A 10,913-nucleotide genomic window follows, 5' to 3' on the forward strand; every position below is an offset into this window, starting at 1 on the left:
CCTCCCCCTCCAGCCATGATATGACGTTGCCCAGAGAGCCATAGGTATTGTTTTAAAATGTCATTAACATGTTGATGAGGGGAGAGGGAGGAACCAGGAAAGGTGAATTATAATCTGATTAAACTTCAGCCTTATATAGTATAATATTGTTGATATATATAGTCAGTTGTTAGACAGTATGACGGCAAGGTCCTTGGCAGTCTTGTTTTTCAGAGCTGGCCACTAGGAACTATCTACTTCAGGCAAGGTACTTAAATCTTTTTCCAAAACACAAAAGCAAACATGTAGGTTATTTGGCATCCAGACAAAAGTGTCCCTAATGTGTGCATCTCAATGGCTGGGATGGAAACACTAGATTGTGTGCTCCTTTGTGTGCTAAGACTGTTCTATATTATCTTTATCTGTCCTCTAAAGAACTTGGGAATTTTTTATAGCCATATACTGTATACTATATTGCCAAAAGTATTGGGACACGCCTCCAAATCATTGGATTCAGGTGTTCCAATCACCTCCATGGCCACAGGTGTAAAAAAAAATCAAGCACCTAGGCATGCAGACTGCTTCTACAAACATTTGTGAAAGAATGGGTCGCTCTCAGGAGCTCAGTGAATTCAAGCGTGGTACCGTGCTAGGTTGCCACCTGTGCAAGAAGTCCATCCGTGAAATTTCCGTGCTACTAAATATTCCACGGTCAACTGTTAGTGGTATTATAACAAAGTGGAAGCAACTGGGAACAACAGCAACTCAGCCATGAAGTGGTAGGCCATATAAAATGACAGAGCGGAGTCAGCGCATGCTGAAGTGCACAGTGCGCAGAAGTCGCCAACTGTCTGCAGAGTCAATAGCTACAGACCTCCAAACTTTGTGTGGCAGGTTCAGATTAGCACAACAGTGCGTAGAGAGCTTCATGGAATGGATTTCCATGGCCGAGCATGCTGCATCCAAGCCTTACATCACAAAGTGCAATGTAAAGCGTCGGATGCAGTGGAGTAAAGCACACCGTCACTGGACTATAGAGAAGTGGAGATGTGTTCTTTGGAGTGACGAATCACGCTGGTGGAGGGGGGATTATGGTGTGTGGTTGTTTTTTAGGGGTTGGGCATGGCCCCTTAGTTCCAGTGAAGGGAACTCTTAAGGCATCAGCATACCAAGACATTTTGGACAATTTTGTGCTCCCAACTTTGTGGGAACAGTTTGGAGATGGCCCCTTCCTGTTCCAAAATGTCTGCACACCAGTGCACAAAGCAAGGTCCATAAAGAAATGGATGAGTGAGTTTAGTGTGGATGAACTCGACTGACCTGCACAGAGTCCTGACCTCAACCCAATAGAACGCCTTTTCGATGAATAAAAGCAGAGACTGCGAGCCAGGCCTTCTCGTCCAACATCAGTACCTGACCTCACAAATGCGTTTCTGGAAGAATGGTCAAACATTCCCATAGACACACTCCTAAAACTTGTGGACAACCTTCCCAGAAGAGTTGAAGCTGTTATAGCTGCAAAGGGTGGGCCAACTCAATATTGAACCCTACAGACCACAACTGGGATGCCATTAAAGTTCATGCGCGTGTAAAGGCTGGCGTCCCAATACTTTTGGCAATACAGTGTATAGGGATGATTATTATTATTACATAGTATTTATATAGCGCCAACAGTTTGCACAGCGCTTTACAATATAAGGAAGACATTACAATCACAATACAATTCAAGACAAGATGGTAAGGAGGGCCCTGCCCCTGGGGGGCTTACAATCTAAAAGGGGAGGGGGAAGTGATACATGAGGAGGTAGCTGTGTGGGGATGAATTGTTTGAGAACGTGACGGTTCAGTGGTTAGTTAGAGGTGGGATAGGCTTCCCTGAAGAGATGAGTCTTTAGGGAACGACTAAAGGCATTGAAGGTGGAGACAGACGGATAGGTTGGGGTAAAGAGTTCCAGAGGATGGGAGAGACTCTAGAGAAGTCCTGAAGGCGAGTATGGGAGGAGGTGACGAGGGAGCTGGAAAGCAGGAGGTCTTGGGAAGAGCGGAGGGGGCGGTTAGGGTGATACTTTGAGACAAGGTCTGAGATATATCCGGGGGCAGAGTTCTGGATGGCTTTATATGTGAATATTAATATTTTGAATTTTATCCTCTGGGCGTGTGGAAGCCAATGGAGGTATTGGCAGAGGGGGGATGCAGACACTGAGCGGTTGGTTAGCTGAATGAGTCTAGCAGCTGCATTCATGATAGACTGAAGGGGGGATAGCTTGTGCAGTGGAAGGCCAATGAGGAGGGAGTTGCAATAGTCAAGACGAGAGATAAGGGAGTGGATGAGTAGTTTTGTGGTTTCATTGGTGAGGAAGGAGTGTATTTTGGAGATGTCACGTAGGTGAAGGTGGCAAGATTTGGATAGTGATTAGATGTGGGGAAGAAAGGTGAGGTCCGAGTCAAGGATGACACCTAGGACTTTGGCATGAGGGGAGGGCTGGATAGTTGTGTTATCAATCTCAACCGAAATGTTGGGGGAAGGTGCACGGGTAGGAGGAAATATCAAGAGCTCAGTTTTTGAAAGATTGAGCTTTAAGAAATGTTGTGACATCCAGACGGATATGTCAGTTAACAGGTTAGGAAAATGAGGGGGCGAGTTGTGGAGTGGAAAGATAAATTTGAGTTTCATCGGCATAGAGATGGTATTGGAAGCCATGTGAGCTTATTAACTGACCAAGGGAGGAGGTGTAGATGGAGAAGAGAAGGGATCCTTGGGGGGACTCCCTACAGAAAGAGAAAGAGGAGCGGAGGAGTAAGATTTGTAGGTGACACTAAAGGAGTGCTTTGATAGGTAGGAGGAGAACCATGAGAGAGCATAGTCTTGTAGGCCAAGCGAGTGGAGTTTTTTGAGGAGCAGTGGGTGGTCAACAGTATCAAAAGCAGCAGAAAGGTCTTATAGCAAGAGTAAGGAATAGTGGCCATTGGATAATCATGAGGAAATCATTTTTACTGTCAACAATACTAATGTATTGCATGGCAGTCAGCCTTAAAAAAAGTCCAATAGTGTCAAGGAAGAGGTTGCCTTCAGATGCAATGTAAAAGTAGATGCAGCATCAGCTATCTTTACTTCTGTTATGCCAGGTCTGTATAGATGAGCAATTAATGGAAAATTTGCAGAATGGACATTACTACTTACTCCTCCAGGTGAATGCTGGGCTTGCCTGGCATGGTAGCTCTAGTGGTAAAAAGTGGTCCTAGTGCATCATTTTCACCCCATCACTGTGAGCCTAGTACCATCAATCCCCCCACCCAACTAGAGCTTAGAAAATATGATATATATCCTATTTAAAGCAGAACGCCATGGAAAATTATTATTAACCCTTGCAGTGGGTCTACTCCCACACTGCAAGGGTTAACCACTTCTTTTGGTCTAGGGTGGAAAATAACTAAGCTATACTTACCCATTCCTCGTTGCCGGCAGACTATAGCAGCGCTCCCTCCAGCCTTTCTCCTCCTATACGTCAGCAATGGAATGTTCCTCAGCATGCTCACAATCTATACATTGGGGGGAATTTATCAAAACTGGAGCAGACAGAATCTGGAGCAGCTGTGCATGGCAACCAATCAGCTTCTCTCTTCAGTTTGTTCAGTTAAGATTTGAAAATGAAAGAGAGAAGCTTATTGGTTGTCATGCACAGCTGCTCCAGATTTTGTGTGCTCCAGTTTTGATAAATTCCCCCAATGTATAGATTGTGAGCATGCTGAGGAACATTCCATTGCTGACGTATAGGAGGAGAAAGGCTGGAGGGAGCGCTGCTATAGTCTGCCGGCAACGAGGAATGGGTAAGAAGGAGGAAAAAGCGATGGTGGCATGTTGCCAAATATATGGCTTGTGACTCCTGTTAGCAGCCCCTGAAATTGTATTATTTGCAGCAGTCCTGCTGTCCTAAGCCTCATGGCAAATAAAGCTGTGTCAGATATATCACTACACTAGTGGCATTAGATTGTGGCATTTGTGATGAGCAGAACTTACCTATATAATCATTAGATTTTCCAATATCATAGTCCCATACGGATATGTCCAGTTGTTTTTTTGCAAGATCGCTGTGCTTTATATCAAAGAAAAATTCCTGGAGGAAAAAGCACACACAATATGAAGCTTATAGTAAACCTTTATAAGAATTCGGGTGATAAAATCAAGAGGGAAAAATATACTGATTTTAAATCTTAGTTTTCTTAAAATTATAACCAACAAGCTTCAGGAAAGCGGTTTGCAGTTAACTATAAGTAATGTCAGTCACTTCTCTGGACCGGCAGTAACAATGCCGACCACTAGATGGCTTCTGCTGTCCTTCTTTATTCCTTCTTATCATGACTAAGGGCCTGTTCACATGATTTTCAGGTCCTGATCAGTTCTGGATCAATACATTATGTCTGTGGCTAATGCTGCCTGGAGATTCCTCCCTCCCCCAGTTGTGTCTGCAACGAAATTTTTTCAGTAATGGATGTTGCACAGTCTTGCACACTGACTGCAGCAGCCAGCTGGGGAGAACAAAGAGGGAGGCGGGTGGTGGGTTGTCATATATGGACAGAGGGGACAAGAGCACCAAATATTGAGAAGAAAGGGAAATCTACCTGCATTATATTAACCCCAACATATGACAAACTTTATTTGGATTACATGACCAGCATACAATACAGTTAGTCAACATACAAGATGTAAACATTAAATTTTATTTTTTTTGCTTAGTTGCATTGCGTTCCGTTTCCGTTCTGTTTTCGTTGTGTTTTTGCCGCGTTCATGCGTTTCCTGACCGGACAAAATGTGACATGCAGTATTTTTTCTGTTGTAACCTGAACGGACTGCACACGTGAGAACTGTAGCCCATAAAACGCAATCACAATCTATACATTGGGGGGAATTTATCAAAACTGGAGCAGACAGAATCTGGAGCAGCTGTGCATGGCAACCAATCAGCTTCTCTCTTCAGTTTGTTCAGTTAAGATTTGAAAATGAAAGAGAGAAGCTTATTGGTTGTCATGCACAGCTGCTCCAGATTTTGTGTGCTCCAGTTTTGATAAATTCCCCCAATGTATAGATTGTGAGCATGCTGAGGAACATTCCATTGCTGACGTATAGGAGGAGAAAGGCTGGAGGGAGCGCTGCTATAGTCTGCCGGCAACGAGGAATGGGTAAGAAGGAGGAAAAAGCGATGGTGGCATGTTGCCAAATATATGGCTTGTGACTCCTGTTAGCAGCCCCTGAAATTGTATTATTTGCAGCAGTCCTGCTGTCCTAAGCCTCATGGCAAATAAAGCTGTGTCAGATATATCACTACACTAGTGGCATTAGATTGTGGCATTTGTGATGAGCAGAACTTACCTATATAATCATTAGATTTTCCAATATCATAGTCCCATACGGATATGTCCAGTTGTTTTTTTGCAAGATCGCTGTGCTTTATATCAAAGAAAAATTCCTGGAGGAAAAAGCACACACAATATGAAGCTTATAGTAAACCTTTATAAGAATTCGGGTGATAAAATCAAGAGGGAAAAATATACTGATTTTAAATCTTAGTTTTCTTAAAATTATAACCAACAAGCTTCAGGAAAGCGGTTTGCAGTTAACTATAAGTAATGTCAGTCACTTCTCTGGACCGGCAGTAACAATGCCGACCACTAGATGGCTTCTGCTGTCCTTCTTTATTCCTTCTTATCATGACTAAGGGCCTGTTCACATGATTTTCAGGTCCTGATCAGTTCTGGATCAATACATTATGTCTGTGGCTAATGCTGCCTGGAGATTCCTCCCTCTCCCCAGTTGTGTCTGCAACTACATTTTTTCAGTAATGGATGTTGCACAGTCTTGCACACTGACTGCAGCAGCCAGCTGGGGAGAACAATGAGGGAGGGGGTGGTGGGTTGTCATATATGGACAGAGGGGGACAAGAGCACCAATATTGAGAAGAAAGGGAAATCTACCTGCATTATATTAACCCCAACATATGACAAACTTTATTTGGATTACATGACCAGCATACAATACAGTTAGTCAACATACAAGATGTAAACATTAAATTTTATTTTTTTTGCTTAGTTGCATTGCGTTCCGTTTCCGTTCTGTTTTCGTTGTGTTTTTGCCGCGTTCATGCGTTTCCTGACCGGACAAAATGTGACATGCAGTATTTTTTCTGTTGTAACCTGAACGGACTGCACACGTGAGAACTGTAGCCCATAAAACGCATAGGGATACATTGGGATGCATTTTTAGTGCAGGAGCGTACGGATCACGTCAGCACAGAAAACGGACGTCGTGTGAACAGGCCCTTAGTGCTTTTAATAAACTAATACATGTTTCAAACAACATAGAAACAAGAGACCCAGCTAATTTCACACAGTGTAATCTATAGCACAGTCTGGAGGTCTAATTTCAGCTCTCCAACAAACTTTGATGTCAAATGTCAGTGTTCTAGATTTTATTGATAACCTTCGTGAATGGGCCATTTAAGATTCCTTGGATTTTTCTTGTTGCTATGGCTAAACACTAATCATGAAATACACTCACCATAGCCAGTGGTGTATCTACCACAAGGCAAACATGGCATTTGCCTAGGGCGGCACTTTCCAGGGGGGGCGGCAGAAAATGCTGCCCCAAACCAATGAGGTGGAAAGAGGCGGACTTACCTTTGGGCATACTGGGTACTTGCTCGGTGGGCCGAGGCTGGGCGGCACAGAATCAGGCAGTGGCGGCTGCTTAATGAGGCAAACTAGGAGGCCGCATGGCACTAAGAGTGGCTGCCTAATTAGAGAGCTGCCCAGTGGAGGGGAGGGCACAATGAGAGAAGGTCCGGCTGGCTTTGTACAGGAGGTGGAGGGGAAGCAGCAGGTGGCTCGGGGCTGGCCATAGCATGTGAGCTGATGGTGGGATGTCCCAGAAGCAGGCTGGTGGACTGCAATGTATCCTATTGGTACTGATGGCACTTCGGGCTGCTGGTAAGAGTAGCAGCACATGTATGCAGGGAAAGGGACTCTGCACAGCTCTCCTGAGACCATGCACAGCTCCCCTGGGACCCCGTGTTTGCTGTATCCAGTGACTGACAGGTTGCGCAAAATGTCCTAAACAGGAAGGGGTGGGGCAAATTTAGATTGGGGGGTGCCCGAGTTTAGTCTTGCCTAGGGCAGCACAAAACTAAAATACACCACCGATCATAGCTTTCATCTAGAGCATAAACTGGATCCGACACTAAGGCAGTTTACCAAAAACACAAGATAGCTGGATAAATTGATATATGATTGATATATACTGTATATGGTTCAAACTCCTATTTTCCTACTTTTGAGATTTCCCTTTATTTTGCATCCTGGAGACATAACAGGAAATTAAAGGACATTTCTCTAAAGTGAACAGAATTCCCATCCAAGGGAGTTATCACAGAAAATGATGTCCCCAGTGAGGAATGTTTTCTCACCTCTTGGTATCAATAACACAGGATAATCAACTGCAAACATTTTTTTACAGATCTTATCTTTTTTTATCCAAATTTGAAGGATATGGTGGTTAGTATATGTATATATGTAACCAGGTTAATACTGAGCTATATACTGTATGCGATGCATGGATTGGTATTTCCCTGCAAATGATACACATTCCTGTTTAATGTTTTAGAGACAAGTCTTTCCAGTGTCTATTTGAATAAAGGAAATTAATTCAGACCCTTAGCAAGTATGTCTGTGAGAAAAAGGTGGAAACCTACGTAGAGGGCTTGAATTGGTGGAGTATATGAAGGTATTTAAGTTGGATTTAAGGACCTCTGGTCTATTGATGGTGGTGGATGGAGTTATTTAGTAGTGAAATAGAAGAATGTATGTATTTATTTGTTCCTAGATTGGTGCATAACAGTGGGTGACCCTGTTGAGTCTCAAGGTACCCTCTCCCATTGGTCCCGCCAAGCTCCTGGTATAAGGAGGAGTTGTCTTCTCTCCTCCCGTCCGCACCGAGGAATCCTCACTGACCATAGAAGTCCCATAGTGAGTACTAATCAGGATGTAAAATCAAAACTAGAGTTTTTAATAAACAAATGGACTATGTTTATAATGTTTGTCTTTGTTGTATGTTTTTTGCATAAATGTTTATGAACTGTCCTTTTGAACAGTGTTAATTTCGTCGACTAAAAATTTTCGTCAGCTGCATGTTTTCAATGACGAATACTAAATGAAAACTAAATATAAACTAAGTGAATAGGACTAAAACTATGACAAAAATACATTGCAATTTTCTCTACTGGAGATTTAGTCGACAAAACTAGGACTAAAACTAAAGCAATTGAGATGACTAATATACGACCAAAACTAACGTGCCATTTTAGTTTTAGTCTTAGTCTTTTTGACTAAAATGCCATTTTAGTTTTAGTCATATTTTAGTCATCTAAATTGTTTTAGTTTTAGTCTAGTTTTGTTGACAAAATCTCCAAAATAGAAAATGTCAATGTATTTTTGTCATAGTTTTAGTCCTATTAACATAGTATTTTGCAGCTGACAAAAACTTTGACAAAAGTTTTTAGTCCATGAAATTAACACTGTCTAGTAGAGTTATTCACCTCCAATTCCCTGAAGAAGCACTTTGCAAAATGCATTGGAAAGACAGCATACCATTGACTACAATAACTCATGTTACTTATGTTGTATAAGAATTTATGATATTATATAACCAACCATGAGAAAGCGGTGTAATGAAGTAATAGATGCAGTGCATGTGGGAGGTTGGAGTTTGGTTTGGTTGGACAATATGGAACATGGTTGTGTTTTATGATGTATTTTTATATGTTTGTGTAATCAATAAATGTAAAGACGTTTATATATTATATTATAATTATGAGTATATTGAGTGCCGTTTTTGAAACCCCAGTTGATTTATCTTTTGTTATTGATACCATGTGTGTTATGGGGTTTTGCACTGTATTTGGACCATTTTGACTGCCCCTGGTTAACAAAACATTAGGGATTCTCGTCTCGTGGTGAAAACTTAGAAAGGTTGGATTTCCCCTTATTTTCTGTCTTTGTGACAATCATTACCAGGATAAATAAAGAGCAGACAGCAAGAAAAACTCATCAAGGAGTCTAACGCTTCTCTACTATATCCTAAACTAAAAACTGAATGAACTAGGTCAAAGGAAGTCAGAAAAGAAAAGCTGATTAAAATGTGACCAAGACTAGTGTGAAATGAATATCACTACAAAGCATAAACAATATGTGTTGTATATGTAACATTCTTACCTCATTGAACTCTGGGTTAAGAGTCTTTTTTTTTATCTGAGTCTTCTGTTTCGCTTTCTTTCCTCCTTCTGGTTTTAGAAACCTTTAAATGAAGACATGAACATGTTTGTACAGACTAGCATAGTTACTGCATTTGTTTATAGTTTAGGGAAAAATCTACTCTCAATTAAAAATGTCTATTGGCACACAAGCACGTTTTGAATTAAATTTTATTACAAATATTTTTCCATTTCAATCTGTAGTCCTCTCATTTTCTTAAATTGACCAGAAATTAAGGAGCTTGTTTACACTAGCTGCAAAGTAAAACGCATTTTACCATTTGGCTAGAGTCCGATAGATGGCAGCAGTGAGCCGCTGTGCTTGCTTTATTACAACGCAAGGCAGAGTCTTCTTTTTTTATTTTGTTTTCTTAACTTTATGTGGAATGTACAAAATTTACACTCCATTCATGTCTGCGCACGGCAGTGCTTTACATTGTGCTACGGTGACCTCCAGTGGCATTTGTACACTGTATGTGTACTACTCCTCCCACCAGAGAATTGTCTTATCTTTACTCAGAGTCAAATTTTAGACATCCCTGAAACCAAATTCATGGTTTTGGTGAGATTTGTCTGCAACTGTTTTCATTTATTAGGTCCTGGTATTGCTAGCAGTGGTTAGTCACATTCAACTGGACTAGTAGTGTTGATGTTTCAGCATTTTTTTCAAACTGGCTTTTAAATGAGAAAATTAGATCATGTCTATAACTGACCATGCATATTTGTTGAAGTCACAAAGCAGTTGAAAACATAAAATGGAGGGTTTGACCGCAAGGAGATTTAATGAAAATTGCTATAGTTTTTTCCTGTTTTGAACCTATTTTAATTCAGCCTTTCAAAAAACTGTAATAGTATTACTAACTCATTACTAACCTCCTTCTGAAAATGCAAGTTTCCTGGCTATGCAGACACACTGGCTATAACGCTCTCTGAATAACAGACCCTGGAGCAGTATGCCAATCAGAAAAGTAAGAGTAAAATCAGAAGACCTTTTTTGCATGTGTTCGTAGTTGATGACTCTAAGTACATGCATGCTCCCTGCAAAGCAATAGAGCCCTTTTTGGCTAGGAGTGTTGAACATCCATCTTCAAGAGTGAATGCTGTGCAGAGGATTATGCAAGTCCAGTATCCAAATAAATTAATTTACTCATGCTACTTTTATGTAAAAATACACATCCCAGTACTTACAGTTTAACAAATGGATCAGAGTAACCATTAGCATCCATTGCTGCCAAGTGAACACATCGGATAATGCCAATTATAAGCCCTCCTTGCTGAGTGTTGTACATCAAAGAGACCAGAATCTTTCCTCTGTCTTCTACATCTCCACCACGATCTGTCTGCAAAGAGGCACAAGCTGCTGAAATGCATTCAAGTTCATATTCTAGTTATATGTATACAAGCAAAATACTATAGTCAACATTTTTCTTTTATTTATGTAAACTGGAAGCTATATGTTATTGGGCAATTTTATTTTTTTTAATGTTCACATGTTTATGTCTTTATATATAATGTATTACTTGTATAAAACAATATTTTTTATACATTTAATCAATTTTTTTTTTACTAAACAATTCTAACTGAAAATCCTACATGGGCTAAGAGAAAGGGATGAGGATATGTCCCCCCCCCCTG

At 41.0% G+C, this 10,913-nt stretch overlaps 1 protein-coding gene across 1 annotated transcript in view; it reads right to left on the reverse strand.

The window, feature by feature from the left end:
• The window catches only part of RPH3A (rabphilin 3A), a 161,341-nt gene that overhangs the window by 9,883 nt on the left and 140,545 nt on the right, over positions 1-10,913 (reverse strand). Inside the window, exons 17-19 of the mRNA XM_018560946.1 lie at positions 10,467-10,618; positions 9,241-9,322; positions 5,348-5,444 (exon numbers count right to left, since the gene is read on the reverse strand). Coding sequence (XP_018416448.1) covers positions 5,348-5,444; positions 9,241-9,322; positions 10,467-10,618 — 331 coding nt within the window. The remainder of the gene's footprint in view (positions 1-5,347; positions 5,445-9,240; positions 9,323-10,466; positions 10,619-10,913) is intronic.

Source organism: Nanorana parkeri, unplaced genomic scaffold (genome assembly GCF_000935625.1).
Source record: "Nanorana parkeri isolate BGI_ZX_2015 unplaced genomic scaffold, ASM93562v1 scaffold490, whole genome shotgun sequence".
Lineage (NCBI taxonomy): Eukaryota > Metazoa > Chordata > Amphibia > Anura > Dicroglossidae > Nanorana > Nanorana parkeri.